The sequence below is a fragment of the Nycticebus coucang genome, chromosome 20, assembly GCF_027406575.1.
Source record: "Nycticebus coucang isolate mNycCou1 chromosome 20, mNycCou1.pri, whole genome shotgun sequence".
Classification (NCBI taxonomy): domain Eukaryota; kingdom Metazoa; phylum Chordata; class Mammalia; order Primates; family Lorisidae; genus Nycticebus; species Nycticebus coucang.
The window spans coordinates 11,593,154-11,610,147 of NC_069799.1; the positions used below are offsets into that span (position 1 = coordinate 11,593,154).

General features: G+C 44.4%; 1 protein-coding gene across 7 annotated transcripts in view; it reads right to left on the reverse strand.

Annotated features, from left to right (window-relative positions):
* The window catches only part of LOC128572643 (zinc finger protein 722-like), a 43,156-nt gene extending 27,325 nt beyond the window's left edge, over positions 1–15,831 (reverse strand). For 2 of the 7 annotated variants that reach the window (XM_053572618.1, XM_053572624.1), the window contains exons 1-2: positions 15,671–15,831; positions 1,334–1,483 (exon numbers count right to left, since the gene is read on the reverse strand). In XM_053572618.1, the coding sequence (XP_053428593.1) occupies positions 1,334–1,348 (15 nt within the window). In that variant the 5' untranslated portion in view covers positions 1,349–1,483; positions 15,671–15,831. Of the gene's footprint in view, positions 1–1,333; positions 1,484–7,204; positions 7,252–14,090; positions 14,243–15,670 lie in introns of all 7 variants that reach the window. The other 5 variants (XM_053572621.1, XM_053572619.1, XM_053572623.1 and 2 more) reach the window with 5 other exon arrangements.
* Positions 15,832–16,994: the final 1,163 nt, after the last annotated feature.

Genomic DNA, 16,994 nt, shown 5'->3' on the forward strand with positions numbered 1-16,994 from the left:
CCCTAGCCGCTTGAACTACAGGCACCGAGCCTATTTTCTGCACTTCTAATAAACTCGCCAGTAATGCCAACTCTTGTGGCCCAGAAGAATATTCTGTCAAACATACAATAATGACAGTCTGGGTTTCATCCTACTTCATGTGAATAGCAAGGAGAGATGAGAGGCTTAATTTTCCAAAGGACACTATAAGCAAAGAAAAACTATAAAGAAAGAGAAATTACCACATTGAATAGGATGGTGTATGTACATCAGTCAATAAATCTCCTCAATATACTTTACATAATGAAAACAAAACTTTGTAGCGGAGCAATCTGTCACAAAGCTCCTTAACCAAGTGAATAAACATTAAATTTAACAAATTGGGACTCGGCGCCCGTAGCACAGCGGTTATGGCGCCAGCCACATGCACCGAGGCTGGCAGGTTTGAACCCAGCCCAGGCCAGCTGAACAACAATAACTGCAACAACAACAACAAAATAGCCAGGCATTGTGGTGGGCGCCTATAGTTCCAGCTACTTGGGAGTCTGAGGCAAGAGAATCGCTTAAGCCCCTGAGTTGGAGGTTTCTATGAGTTGTGATGCCACGGCACTCTAGCGAGGGTGACATAATGAGACTCTGTCCCCCAAAAAAGGAAAACAAACTGGTATAAGAACCTGATGTCTACAGAATGCATCACCGCAATGAGGTTATTAGCCAAAAAAATGTAAATTATGATCTGAATCTAATCATGAACATCGGTTTACATAAAGCTCATGTATTTCTATTTTCTGTAATGTCTAACAGTTTACTTCAATAGTCTTCTTTAGCATCCCACAGAGTACGTCTGTACGTCTCTTCTACTTTATGTTTCTCAGAACTTTCTGATTTATCTTGGGCAACTAACACCATCATCTTTAAATGTGCACTTTTAACGTTTGGCTGTCAGAGAGATAACGAGACATTTTGAGGGAAACTCCACGGTGCATATTCCCCTTCTTCACTTATGTCTGAGAATCTAACTTATGCCAAAGAGGAATCTTGAATATCCAGACCTTCCCATGATGACCTATCAAAAGGCAATTATTTTCAGGATTGCCAGTCATAACTTCAGGGTAAAAATTGTTCACAGTATTTAAAAAGCCCAAATAGAAATAATGCAGAGAAGAATCTGACATATAATGAGAAGGATTTTTAAAAGAGCTCCTTACAAATCATAAGAAAGGAGAAAAAAGTAGCTGAGACAATTTTTTTAAGAAAGAACATCAGAAGAGGGGAAGTAATGGTGTGAAAGGCCTAAATACAGGACATTCTAGGAGTAAAAGTGGACAGAACACGGAACCTGGAAGACACTTACCTCAGAACCAGCCATTTCTTCTTCCTGCTTCTTTAAAATTCTCAGGATAGATAATCTAGACACATCACAAATTCATCTTGAAAACATGCACTTCAAAGAATCCGGGAACACCCCTTCAACTGCTGCCACCACACTCATAGGCAGAGGGACCTGGAAGTGCAGAAAAAGCCACATTTACCTTTTCTTTGTCACAAGAAATTCAGGAACACTGAGCTCCCACATAACGACCAAAATGTGGACTTGGTATCTGTAGCTCAGTGGTTAGGGTGCTGGCAACATAAACCAGGGCAGGTGGGTTCAAACAAGGAACAACAACAACAACAAAAATAGCCGGGCACTGTGGCAGGCGCCTGGAGTCCCAGCTACTAGGGAGGGAAGCTGAGGCAAGAGAATCACGTGAGTCCAAGTGTTTGAGGTTGCTGTGAGCTACGACACCAGAGTTCTCTACAGAGGGTGACAAAGTGAAATTCTGTCTCATTAAAAAAAAAAGAAAAAGAAAAAAGAGACCAAAATGTGAGTTTCTCTTCTTGTCTTCAGATGCTCTCCCCTGCCACAGACATCAGGGTTTTCTACTAGTACGAGGAAAATATGGGACACGTTGACCTGCCACAACCACACCCAAGCAGAGCAAGCCCTGTAACCTCCCTTCGGAAAAAAGCCTAAACTCAACTCATGAAGAGATCTGGAAGCCTCAATGTTTGACCCTGAGCCTCACCTTACAATCGTGTGGGACACCTAATTAAAACCACTCAGAGGATCCCGCCCAGAACAAAAGATTTTGTGAGAACATAGGTGATGGTCTTTTTTCAAACTGGTCATGTGATCCTAATTGGAAGTCTGGGTTGAGAGCCACTTGGCTGACCACTGCCTCTCAAACTTTAGCGAGTATATAAATCACTTTGTAATACAGGGCAGACACTAAATGATGTCTGTCCTTCTGCAGGGTTGAAAGAGGATTATAGATTGGCTTTATTAACATATCCCTTGGTAACGCTTATATTGCTGCCCCAGACCCATCATCAACAAGACTCATCTGGAGGCCAAGTGGGGTGGTACATGCCTGTAATCCTACCACTCTGGAAGACCAAGGCAGGAGCATCAGTTGAGCTCAGGAGTTCAAGACCAGCCTGAACAAGAGCGAAACCCCACCTCAACTAAAAATAGAAAAAAAAAATTGCTAGGCATTGTGGAGGGCACCTCTAGCCCTAGGTACTTGGGAGGCTGAGGGAAGAGGATAATTTGAACCCCAGAGTATGAGGTTGCTGTGAGCTAGACTGATGCCATGGCACTCCAGTCTGCGTGACGGAGTGAAACTCTATTATCAAAAAAAAACATAAAAAGGGATCTAATTAGAGACAGAAGGCACCACAGCACAGAGCCCCTTTTATCTAATACTTCTATCTATACTTTCGGTCCAAGTGAAGACCAGCATTCACATCCTAAAATACCACGCTCTACTGACTGTTTAAAGTTTCAAGAGGCTAGAGAAGGCTGCAATGTCTGGGGAAGTCTGTGTTTGGGTAACAACATGTACGTGTGCATTAACACAGTACTCACTGAGCACGCACTATGTGCTTACAAGGATGCCGCATTGCGCCATGCTGAGAACCTCACATTGTCTCTGTTAATCCTCGTAACAGGCTGAGAGTAAGGAAGGGTCTAAGTATACCATAATTTCCAGCAGGATTTCCATGTTGGGTCCAGATTTTCAATTTTTTTCCTCTTTCTGTCACTGATGAAATAAAAACTGTACAGAATAAAACATACTCAAGGATGGGAGAGACATGGAAAGGGTGAAGGAGTAGATTTTTCGTTGTTGTGTTTGTATTTACTTACTTTTTTCCTATTTTTTGAGACAGAGTCTCACTTTGTCGCCCCAGGTTGAGTGCTATGGCACCATAGCTCACAGGAACTTCAAACTCTTGGGCTCAAGGGATTCTGTTGCCTCAGTGAGCCCCCCGAGTAGCCGGGACTACAGGCGCCCGCCACAACACCCAGCTATTTTTTAGAGACAAGGTCTCACTCTGGCTTAGGCTTGTGAGCTTAGGTAATCCACCCACCTCGGCCTCCCAAGTGCTGGGTTTACAGGCGTGAGCCCCCAGCCCAGCATATATTTACTTTCTTATAACTTGCAGAGCATCTGACTGATTCAAAGAAATTTAAAAAGGTTGCTCGGTGGAATGTCTCTAGAAGCACAGGTTTCAATAAAGAAGAGAAATTATGGCTCCAACATATACAGTCCTTGGCTAGACAAGGACAAGGCTCAGAAGAGGGTGATCTGGGCAGGGCTCAAGCAGGAAGCAGGCCCTAGGCTCTGATCTGTGTGCTACTGGTTTACTTTTCAATCTTTTCTAAGCTTGCCAAGCAGAAATTCTAATTCCAGAGTCTGTGTGCTTTTAGTCATTTTAAGGCACTTTCTTATCTACTTTATAACAGAACAAGCAATTTAACATACAGCATCAGCATTTTCTAGGACAATTAAACTAGGTATGAAATACTTATCCTGAACATGGTAAAAACAATGGAAAAGGCAACAGTTTTTCTTTCCATTGATGGTTGACACCAGAACTCACAACAGCCTAGGGATTTTGCTTTTTTTTTTTTTAGAGACAGAGTCTTACTTTATCACCCTCAGTAGAGTGCTGTCGCGTCACAGCTCACAGCAACCTCCTGCTCTTGGGCTTAGGTGATTCTCTTGCTTCAGCCTACCAAGTAGCTGGGACTACAGGCACCTGCTACAACGCCTGTTTAACAGATAGGGATGTGACCTAACGCCAAAGTGTCCTGCGCATCTTCCTTTCCTTGAACTGACTAATCATGCTGGATTCAAACATTTATCCATTTCCTCTGTACTGAACGTTTCTGGACAAAGGACGATGACTGCTTTATCGCCATTTTCCTCACAACAATTTGAAATTATAAAGGCCAGGTGGCGCCCATGGCTCAGTGAGTAGGGCACCAGCCACATACACTGAGGCTGGTGGGTTGGAACCCAGCCCTGGCCTGCTAAACAATGATGACAACTGCAACAAAAAAATAGCCGGTGTTATAGCTGGTGCCATAGCCGGTGCCAGCAGTCCCAGCTACTTGGGAGCTTGACGCAAGAGAATCTCTCTCTTTTCTTTTTTTTCTTTCTTTTTTGTTTTGCAAGAGAATCTCTTATTTTGTTTGTTTTTTTGAGACAGAGTCTCACTTTGTCACCCTCAGTAGAGTGCCGTAGCATCACAGCTCACAGCAACCTCAAACTCTTGGGTTTAAGCAATTCTCTTGCCTCAGCCTCCCCAGTAGCAGGGACCACAGGCGCCCACCACAACGCCTGGCTATTTGTTGTTGTTGTTGTTGCAGTTTGGCTGGCGCGGAGTTTGAACCCACCACCCTTGGTATATGGGGCCGGCGCCCTACTCACTGAACCACAGGCACCACCCAAGAGAATCTCTTAAGCCCAAGAGTTTGAGATGGCTGTCAGCTGTCACACCACAGTTCTCTACCGAGGGCCACATAGTGAGACTCGGTCTCAAAGAAAAAAAAGAGAGAGAGAATAAAACACTTTGGTTCACCTTTTCAGCAAACTAAAAGAACCGAATTTCTTCAGCAATTGTGCCTTTAACTATGACCATTTTAAGTCTTATCCGATGCCTTCCTGGACATTTTCTTTTTTATCACAAAGACTGAGTGAGAGACCTCATGACTGGTAAATTCATTTGTCCATTTTTAACATACATCCAGTTTTTCAGTAGGGTCCATTGTGCATATCACCTTCAGTCTTCTTGAATGGTGAAATGTACTAAAGAGATAATAAAAATTAACTGGCAGGCTCCATGCCTGTGGTTCAAGCGGCTAAGGCGCCAGCCACATACATCTGAGCTGGTGGGTTCGAATCTAGCCTGGGCCCACCAGACAACCGATGGCTGCAATAAAAAATAGCCGGGCGTTGTGGCGGGCGCCTGTAGTCCCAGCTACTTGGGAGGCGGAGGCAGGAGAATCACTTGAGCCCAGCAGTTGGAGGTAGCTACGAGCTGTAATACCACAGCACTCTAACCAGGGTGACAGCTTGAGGCTCTGTCTCAAAAAAAAAATCAACTGGCAAACTTTATTAAAACTCTTGACCTTTCATAACCTAGGGCTCTTTTGCTGGTATACTTTATGGGGTTTTTTGTTATTCTTTTTTTCAGAAAGAGTTTCAGTCTGTCATCCTCAGTGGAGGGCCATGGCATCATAGCTCACAGCAATCTCAAACGCTTGGCCTTAAGCCTGGGGTTCTCAACCTGTGGGTCATGACCCCTTGTTAAGAATAAAAATACATCGCAGCATTAGGAAGGTTGAGAACCACTGCCTTAAGCGATCCTATTGCCTCAGCCTCCCAAGTAGCTGAAATTATAGGTGCCCAGCCATAACACACGGCTATTCCTGTAGAGAAAGGGTCTCACTCTTGCTCAGGCTGGTCTCCAACTCCTGAGCTCAGGTGATCCACCTGCCTCAGCCTCCCAGAGTGCTAGGATTTTAGGCATGAGCCACTGTGCCTGGCCATTAGAAAATATTAGCTTTCTCCCTTTAGAACAATACGAAAAATGCCCAGACACATGAATAAAGTACCCTACAATCAGCTCTCTTTACAGGTAATATTCTTCACTATCAAGGCCTTTCAAAACGTGTCACTAAACATTTGAGACAGAGCCTCACTTTGTCGCCCTTGGTAGAGTGCCATAGTGTCATAGCTCACAGCAACCTCCAACTCTTGGGCTTAAGTGATCCTCCTGCCTCAGCCTCCCAAGTAGCTGGGACTACAGGTGCCCAGCAAAATGCCCGGCTATTTTTTTGGTTGCAGTTATCATTATTGTTTAACTGGACCAGGCTGGGGCTTAAACCCGCCAGCTTCTGTGTATGTGGCAGGTGCCCTACTCACTGAGCTACGAGCACCAAACCAGTTGTTTTACTTCCTTCAAGAAAATTAAAATCATGGTATTTCCAAAAGTAGGAAAATCAGGCGGCGCCTGTGGCTCAGTGAGTAGGGCACCGGCCCCATATACAGAAGGTGGAGGGTTTGAACCCAGCCCCTGCCAAACTGCAACAAAAAAAATAGCTGGGCGTGTGGCGGGCACCTGTAGTTCCAGCTACTCGGGAGGCTGAAGCAAAAGAATCACCTAAGCCCAAGAGCTGGAGGTTGCTGTGAGCTGTGACGCCATGCCACTCTACCGAGGTCAACAAACTGAGACTCTGTCTTAAAAACAAACAAACAAACTTCATATTAGTTATGTAAAAAAAATGACTTGACTCGAGTCTCTTTTGCCACTCTGTGATGCCATCCCCATTTGGCTTTGGGGTGCTCTTAAAATTCCTCACTGACATGTCTCCTCTTTTCCTTTCTCCAGCATCAGACAGGAATGAGCCTTCCCAGCACCAGAAACACTGACAGTCAGACTTTGATCATCAAAGCTTGTAAAAAGAAAGATTTGGATCCAAAGGGGAAATAAAAAAAGAAACTTTTATTTGAGGAACGAAAGCTTCTAAATTATCAGGCCCAGAGAGGCGATGGAATGAGGCAGCACTCATGTCCCACTCTGCCCCTTGACACTGCGCTAAGTAACCATCTCCAGTCTGTCTGCTATGTGGACAGTACACTGACTGTGGGCACAAGTAGCTATAAATGAACCTAAGAGTGTCATGTGTGAACACCACAACTCACACACTACAGTTGGACGGTGTGTAGCCAATCACTAATCTATGTTATTTTTGTAAACTGTTGAAAATTTCTTTGTATTGGTCCACTTCATAATCTCCTTTTTGCCTTGTAAAATCTACCTATAATAAAGACTGAACAGAGCTTACATACAAGATTACTTTGATATGAGTCTTTCAGGCAACTCATCTCACCTTGAGTAAAGGAAAATCTTTGAAATTATATTCCGGTGGCTCAGCTTCTTCCACTAAGTCAATGAATGTATAAGGTGTAAGCACAGCAGAGAAAAGCAAGAAAGACATTGTCAATAACATCAAAAAATAAACTGGAAACACCTCAAGCCTAGTAGCAGTGGAAAGGGTGAGTAAACTGGGTGACTCAGGCAAACATTACCATGTGTGTAATAGGCTGAGGCAAAGAAAGGATTAAAAAAAGTTTCTGCATAATATTAGCTAAATACTAAAGCTAACATAAGTAACTGAGAATGCAAACGAGGCAAAATTAAGTTTAATTCTCATATATATATATATATATATATATATATATATATATATATTCTCCTTTATATAGACAGGCTACAAAGGATAACAGGCCTCAGTGCTGCAGTCACCTCATGGTGCAGAAGGTAGACCAGAACCACCCAAGGCTCTTGATTCACCTGGATGAAGAGTCCAGGGAAGGTTATATTCTTATTATTTAATTTCAGCATAAAACAATTTACATCAAGAATTCTCTTTGCATCACTCGATCTCAGATTATCAAGTAAGCAAAACTATTACACTCAAATCATGGAATAAAATTGTTACAGGCTTGAGCAAATTGGAATTAGAAAGCAGCAAGATTTTATAAAAGGGCAGCAGCCATAGCTCAGTGAGTAGGGCTCCAGGGACATACACCCAAGCTGGGGCCTGCTAAACAATGACAAGGGCAGAGCGGCACCTGTGGCTCAAAGGAGTAGGGCACTGGCTCCATATACTGGAGGTGGTGGGTTCAAACCCGGCCCTAGCCATAAACTGCAAAATATAAATAAATTAAAAAAAACAAAAACAGCGTGCACGGAGCCTGTGGCCCAAAGGAGTAGGGTGCGGGCCCCATATGCTGGAGCCCTGGCCAAAAACTGCAAAAAAAAAAAAAAAAAAACAATGACAAGGGCAACCAAAAACATAGCCAGGCCTTGTGGCAGGGGCCTGTAGTCCCAGCTACTCGGAAAGGTGAAGCAATAGGATTGGTTGAACCCAGGAGTTTGAGGTTGCTGTGAGCTATGACACCAAGGCACCCTAATAGGGGCAAGAAAGTGAGACTCTGTCTCAAAAAAAAAGAAAAGAAAAAGAAATTTCTAACAAATGGAACAGAAGACTAGATTCCCCACCTCCCACCCCCCAGGAAGCCAGCTTACTTGCCACACTGGACAAAGGATTTTTCATCTTCCAAGCTCTAATGATAAACTGTATTTTACAGTTTTACTGGTGATAAATCCAGGAAATGCTGATGGCAACACAGACATTCGCAGTCATTGACAGACTGAGTGACCACCATTCAGGAGACACTGCACTGTGCAGGCTGTGTGCCTGAAGTGCAAATTGCTTTTGCAGCTTATTGCACTGCAGGGGTTCAGGGAGCCGCCTTGTTTTTTAAGATACTTTTTTCTCCCTCCCAACTCTGGAAAAAAAAAAAAAATCAAATGATAGGAATCACTTCTGCCTTTTCCTCTAAACACCAGGATCCAACTGGAAGAGGACCAATGTGTCTCCAGCAAATACACTCAAGTTGGGGAGAATAAACGTCAATGACCCATGAAGTTAGACTTTTCGATGAAGGGGTATAACTGGAGACCCATCTCAGCCACAAGAAATCCAGGGGTTCCCCGTTGGCTCCAATTTCACACCTCAGGAGGACTCCTCTGAGAGATGAGCCAGGGCTGATGTTCACTAGAGACTTCAACAGGCATGGCTGTTGTGGGCGTCCAGGGTCATCCCCAGATATTAAGTTTCCAAAGTGTAACATCATCAACCTAAAGACTATCTGGCAACATTTGTATGCCTAGGAATATAAACGTGGAGAAATACATTTATTTTGTTTTGTTTTGATAAAGGAGTACCAGGTGATTACTCTCTACTTTCCTATCCTGTGAAAGGTGCAGAAACAAAACCAGGCTGGCTGCTGTGGCTCACACCTGTAATTCTATCAGTCTTTAGCTGAGGAGTTGGAGACCAGCCTGAGCCAGAGCAAGGCCCCCTGTCTACTAAAAATAGAAAAAACTAACCAACCTGGTGGAACATGCCTGTAGTCCCAGTTACTTAGGAGGCTGAAGCAAAGTTTGCAGTTGCTGTGACCTATGATAATGCCATGGCACTCTACCCAGGGTCTAAAAAAAAGAAAAAGATGGGCGGCACCTGTGGCTCAGTGAGTAGGGCGCCAGCCCCATGTACCGAGGGTGGCAGGTTCAAATTTGGCCCCAGACAAACTGTAACAAAAAATAGCCAGGCATTGTGGCGGGCGCCTGTAGTCCCAGTTACTTGGGAGGCTGAGGCAGAAGAATCACCTGAGCCCAGGAATTGGAGGCTGTCATGAGCTGTGACAACACGGCACTCTACCCAGGGTGATAAAATGAGACTCTGTCTAAAAAAGAAAGAAAAGGAAAGAAGGAAAGAAAACAAATATTTTTAAAAGAGCCTCTTACAAACAAGGTAGGGGCATAGAGCAAACCTCCTGGGTGAAGGACTAAACTGCAACTTGGACTTGACCTAACAAATGCAAACAACATAACCTAAATGTATGTACCCTTACACTAACCTGAATTTTTTTTTTTTTTCAAAACAGAGTCTCAAGCTGTCACCCGGGGTAGAGTGCTGTGCCGTGCCGTGACAGCTCACAGCAACCTCAAACTCTTGGGCTTAAGCGATTCTCTCGTCTCAGCCTCCCAAGTACCTGGGACTACAGGCGCCTGCCACAATGCCCGGCTATTTTTAAGTTATAGTTGCCATTGTTGTTTGGCAGGCCCAGGCTGGATTCCAAACTGCCAGCTCCAGTGTATGTGGCTGGGCCCTTGCCGCTTTAGTTACAGGTGCCGAGCGAGCCCTGAAATTCTTTTTCAAAGGCTTCTCACAGCTTTGTTAAAAAAAAAAAAAAAAAAAAAAAGAAAGAAAAAAATCAAATTAAAATACTGTCTGGTCTAGAAAGAAGTAAAAGACAAATATTTGATAATGTGATAAGTTGAAAAAACAATGTCATGAGTTAGAGAGTGGTACATGTAGTAAGCATTTGGGTATGTGAGAAAGGACAAGAAACTTAGGAGAAAGAGGAGGAAAAAGAGAGAAGGGATAAGAAAACAATGACAGCTCTAGTAATGTCACTCCAACCAACAAGCAACTTTCAGGGGCAGAGGGAAGCCAGAGGAGCTAAGAACAAGTGCTGCCAAGGTGGTCAGGCTGGCCACTTCAGGAAGGACTGCCCCTAGCTACACCACCGGCTGGGCAAGCAACCTGGCCCCTGTCCAGAATGCAAGGGTGACCACTGGAGGGTGGTCTGTCCCACGAGGCAAAGGCCTCCGGGGTTAGTGACCCCATCAGCCGCCAAACTGGACCAAGGGTGCCCGGGGCAGATTCTCATGCCTCCAGCTTGCGTCATCACCCCTCAAGCGTCCCACGTTTGCCTCATAGTGGAGGGCCAGGAGATAAAATTTCTTCGGAACACTGGAGCAACCCTTTCTGCACTTCCCTCTAACCCTGGTCTTTTATCCCCCAAATCTGTAACTATACAGGGGATGTCTGGAAAGCTGGTTACCAAATTTTTGTCTCAGCCTTTAAGTTGCAATTGGGATGACTGGCTGTTCCCTCACCCCTTCCTAATCATGGCTGAAAGTCCTGCTCCCCTCTTGGGGAGGAACATACTAACTAAAGCAGGAACAACCATTTATATGTTGGGACAGGAACGCATATTATGCCTTCCGTTATCAGAGACAGAAATTAACCCAGAAGTGTGGGCTACTGAGGGACAGGGGGGAAGAGCAAGATATGCTCAACCAGTCCAAATTAAGTTAAAGAATCCCACCATCTATCCCAATCAAAAACAGCATCCTCTAAAAGCAGAGGCTAAGAATGGACTAATACCCATAATACAGAATCTAAAGTGACAGAAATTATTTATACCTTGCAATAGTCCACTCCTATTCTAGGAGTGCCAAAGCCAAATGGAACTTGGAGACTAGTCCGAGACCTCCGCATTATAAATGAAGCGGTCATTCCTCTCCATCCTGTAGTTCCCAATCTGTACACTTTATTGTCTCATATCCCTGAAAAGGCTGCCTATTTCAGTCCTAGACTTAAAAGATGCCTTCTTTTGCATTCGACTTCATGAAAATTCCCAATACCTTTTTGCTTTTGAAGACCCCTCTGACTTCAACACCCAGCTCACATGGACTGTGTTACCCCAGGGATTTAGGAACAGCCCTCACTTGTTTGGACAAAGCTTAGCCAAAGACTGGAGTCATTTTTCATACCCTACGTGACTCTTATTCAGTATGTAGATGACATTCTTTCGGGAGCACCAGATGCAGAGGAATGCCACAAAGCTACATAAACTCTATTTAACTTTCTAGCTCTCTGTGGGTACAAAATTTCCAAGGCTAAAGCCCAATTATGTGTGCCTGAAGTTCACTATTTGGGTCTCCAGCTTCCACAGGGGAAGAGAGCCTTGGGCAAAGAAAGAATAGAACTGATGTTGGCTCACCCTGAACCTCGAACTCTCAGACAACTTCCAGGCTTCTTAGGAATTACAGACTTTTGCAGACTCTGAATTCCTACGTTTCATGAAATAGCTAAACCACTCTATTCTTTAATTAAAAATGCTCAAAAAGAGGGCCTAGTCACTCTAGAATGGGAACTGGAAGCAAATAAGGCATTCCAACAGCTGAAAACTTCTCTTTCACAGGTCCCTGCTTTGAGTTTTCCCACTGCACAACAGTTTAATCTGTATATTACAGAACGAACTGGAATTGCCCTGGGAGTTTTGACCCAACATCACAGTCCAGTTTTACAGCCCGTAGCATATCTTAATAAAGTAACTGACACCATGGCCAAGGGATGGCCACACTGTCTACGGGTTGTAGCAGCTGTAGCAATCTTAACCCCAGAAGCAACCAAGCTAACTTTAGGAAGACATGTAATTATTTACAATTCTCATGACCTTACTGGACCCTTAAATACAAAAAGCAATCTTTGGCTGTCAGATAACCACCTTCTTAAATATCAAGCCTTATTACTAGAAGTACCAGGCTACAATTACCCACCTATGCTGCTTTGAATCCTGCCACTTTCCTCCCTGAATCTCCTGAGGAAATCGGACATGATTGCCAACAAATTATAGCACAGACCTAGGGACCTAGAGAAGACCTACAAGAAAACCTCCCACCTAATCCTGACATGGTTTTATATACACATGGAAGTTCTTTCACAGAACATGGAACCTGAAAAGCATGCTATGCTGTAGTTACTCAGTATGCTGTAATTGAGGGTGGGTCTCTCCCCTCAGGAACCAGTGCGCAAATAGTTGAGCTAATAGCCTTAACCCGTGCTTTACAAATTGGGAGAAACAAATGAGTCCAAACATGCCTTCATCATTTTACATACCCATGCTGCTATATAGAAGGAGATATTGGGAGAAACACTGACTCAAAATATGCCTTCCTCATTTTACATGCCCATCCTGCTATATGGAAGGACATACTGGGAGAAACACTGACTCAAAATATGCCTTCCTCATTTTACATGCCCATGCTGCTATATGGAAAGAGATATTGGGAGAAACACTGACTCAAAATATGCCTTCCTCATTTTACATGCCCATGCTGCTATATGGAAAGAAAGACAATATCTCACCTCCAATGGCTCGTCCATAAAATATCATCATGAAATTGACAGGTTGTTACAAGCCCTTCATGCTCCACAAGAAGTGGCAGTTATTCATTGTAAGGGACACCAAAAGACCTTAAATGAGATTTCTGAAGATAAGCAACTTGCTGATAAAGAAGCTAAAATAGCAGCACACAAAGGAATAATTCCCCTTGTAGCACCCCTTATTTGGGAGGGATCACTTAAGAATCATGCACCTCAATATACCCAAAAAAGAAAAGGAATGGACTTCAGCCAGAAACTATTCACTACTTCCATCAGGCTGTACACGAAAAAGAAGTCGACTTTTGCTATTACCTGCCACAAGTCGATGGAAAATACTTAAAACTTCATATCAGTCTTTTCATTTTGGTGCCTATCAAATGGCTAAAGCTCTCTTTATGGAAACAAGTTATTTAAAACCATAAAACAGATAACACGAACTTGTGAGGTATGTCAGAGAAACAATCCTTCAAATCACCATCTAGCTCCCCCATGTATACAGAAACAAGGTATAAATATCCAGCTGAAGATTGGCAAATGTATTTCACTCACCTCCCTAAAGTACATGGTAGACAATATTTGCTGGTATTTGTGGATACTTTTACTAATTGGGTTGAAGCATTCCCTTGTAGAACAGAAAAGGCCGAGGAGGTTGTAAAGGCTTTAGTACATGAGATTATCCCCAGTTATGGACTCCCTCAGAGTTTGCAAAGTGATAATGGGCCAGTGTTCAAGGCAGCTGTGACACAGGGAATATATAAAGCCCTAGGTATAAAATATCATCTACACTGCTCTAGGAGGCCCCAATCCTCTGAGAAGGTAGAAAAGATGAATGATAAAATCAAAGGACAGTTACTGAAAGCTAACTCAAGAAAATCATCTCCCTTGGGCTAAACTGCTTTCCATTGTTCTCCTTAGAATAAGAAACTTACCTCAGAAACTCAGTTGTAGCCCATTTGAATTATTCTATGGAAGACCCTTTTTTAACTAACAATTTATTATTAGATCAAGAAACTACAGAATTAGTATAACATATTACTTCTTCAGCTAAATTTCAACAAAGCCTTAGAAACCTCCCAACTATATTTTCACATTCAACACTGAAGGAGCTTTTCTGTCGTGGAGATCTAGTCATGATCACAACTCTTCCCTCCAATTCACCTTCCCTAACCCCAACTTGGGAAGATACCTTTTCTGTTATCTTGTCGTCTTCTACAGCTGTAAAAGTTATGGGAATAGCTTCCTGGATACATCATTCACGAGTAAAATCCTGGAACCCACCACCTTCCACAGAAGCAGACCATGAAGAGAATCAACCACAGTCCACCTACACTTGTGGGCCTAAAGAAAATTTAAAGTTACTATTTATTTTTATTTTGAAACAGAGTCTCATTGCATCATCGTTGGTAGAGTGCGGTGGCGTCACAGCTCACAGCAATCTCCAACTCTTGGTCTCAAGCAATTCTCTTGCCTCAAGCCTCCCAAGTAGCTGGGACCACAGGTGCCTGCCACAATGCCCGGCCACTTTTTTGGTGGTATTTGTCATTCGTTGTTTTAGCAGGCCCGGGCTGGCCTCGAGCCGGCCACCTTTGGTGTATGTGGCTGGTGCCCTACTCACTGAGCTACAGGCGCAGAGTGTAAAGTTACTATTTAGTAGACAGTAAGAAAAGCGTTAATATAGTTTTCTTTTCAACATCACTGATGTTCTTCTTCTAACCTGACACTATAATTAACCCCCTCCTGTCACTGTTCTACCCTTGCCTTTTCATGTGCTAATCAGATTTGTGTCTTCCAGAAATATCAAGCCACACACAGTAAAGATGGTTCCAGTCCAAGACCTGATTCTACCGCAGACACCCTGGATTGCTCTCCCTCCAGAGAAACCCTAACTGCCCCTTCCTATCATCCCCCAACTCAGGAAAAAGCAGGACTGGCTGCCTCAGCCTTGGCGGTGTTAGTGCGGTAGCAGCAAGCAGAGGAACCAGCGGGTTGGTGGGTAGGCAGGGGGTATGGCCCGCAGGAGGATCCAGTAGCTGGAGGGGCCTGCTGGGGGGACACTAGCACCTTAGGTTTCCCTCCCCTTGCACTTGGGGCTCAACAGGGAACCCTGGTTTCTAGGCCTGGTCAATTTCATGCAAATTGCCTAAGCCTGGGAATGAAAGGGATTGTACCCAGACACGCTGTCACAGAATCACTACATGCAACTACAGAGGACACCATGCGACTATATAAACTCCAAGACAAAGTGTCCCAGGAAAGACAGAGTGCTTTTCTCTAACTGCCAGAAGCTTTGCTGTTTTTATGTTCTTTTCTGTAAATAAATCCTGTCTTACCACTGATCTGTGATCCATGGATTCATTCTTTGAATCACCTAGACCAAGAACCTACTAAAAACGAAATTCCGGTATCATGGTGACTTCAAGGAGCCCACCCAATTATATCCGTGCACGAACCCAGCAATTGAGTCAGGATCCTCCTAGCGACCCTTCCCTTGTCACATCACAATGCGGGGAGACAAGGGGCTGTGGGCTCAGAGTTACACAGACAAGGTTCCGGATGAGGCAGCAGTCCACGTGCAGAGACTCAGCGAGGCGCCCACTGTCCCAGCTGCCTGCCCAGCCTTACCCTGTGACCACAGGAGACCGAGGGCCGAGAGGCGCCACCGGTGAAACTGAGTATCAAGACCCCGGAGCTGAGGCTGCAGGCCCTGGACCCGCCCAAGCCGCTTCCTTGAGTTCAACCAACCCCTCCCCCGCTCGGGGAGCTCACCATTTCCCAGATGCCAAAGTATCCGGGCGTCCTCCCTATAAATCTCCCGGTACCTGCAGGTCATAGGTTGACAGAGCAGGTGGTAGAGACAAACGAACGCTCCCAGTGACCAGCAGCGAAGCCGACAGAGAAGCTCCGCACCCGCAAAAAGAAAGGCTGCAGCGCCAGATCTCGGAAGCCGCCTCCTTCCTTCCGGTTGTGAACCTGATTGGACAGTCCTGATCTCCTTGCCCGTGATTGGATAAGGCTCTAGACCCCACCCCTTCTGGCTATAACTGACAGGAGACGCGTGATCAGACGGGACTGAGACCAAATAACTGGGATTTTTCTGTCGGTAGCTTTATTTATTTATTTATTTATTTATGTGTTTATTTTTGAGGCAGAGTCTCTCTTTACCGCCCTTGCTAGAGAGCCGTGGCATCCTAGCACAGAGCAACCTCAATCACTTGGGTTAAAGTGATTTCTTTTTTTTTTTTAGAGACAGTCTCACTTTGTTGCCCTCTGTAGGGTGCGTGGCGTCACAGCTCACAGCAACCTCCAGCTCTTGGGCTAACGCGATTCTCTTGCCTCAGCCTCCAGAGTAGCTGGGACTACAGCCGCCCGCCACAACGCCCAGCTATTTTTAGAGACGGGGGTCTTGCTCTTGCTCAGGCTTATCTAGACCTTGTAGCTCTTTTTAGACAGGGATTTGCTTCTGCTTGGAGATCTAGCGTGCCTGAAAAACATTTATATTTAACCTTCAATATAAATTACATATTTTGTGAATTTTATATGTGTGTACATATACACACGCGCACACACATACAGTGAGTATCTTATTCACATAAAAATAACGTGACAAAGATTTTAACGTTTAAGATTTTGTAATCTGGTGGTGCCTGTGGCTCAACGGTGTAGGGCGCCAGTCCCATATGCTGGAGGTGGTGGGTTCAAACCCAGCCCCCAGCCCCCAGCCCCCAGCCCTGGCCAAAAACTGCCAAAAAAAAGATTTTGTAATCTTTCTGACCTCTGGTCTTTTGAACAGGCAGCCTGAGCTTTGAAAATGCAGGCCAAGCGCAGTGGCTCTCGCCTGTAATCCCAACACTTGGGGAGGCCAAGGTGGGTGGATTGCTTGAGCTCACGAAATCCAGACCAACCTTCACAAAAAGCAAGACCCCGACACTACTAAACATAGGAAAACTGAGGCAAGAGGATTGCTTGACTCCAAGTTGGAAGTTGCTGTGAGCTGTGATGCCATGGATGGCCCACTACCTAGGGTGACAGCTTGAGACTCTGCCTCAAAAAGAAAAAATTATGTTTTTATATTTGATCAACATAAAATTAT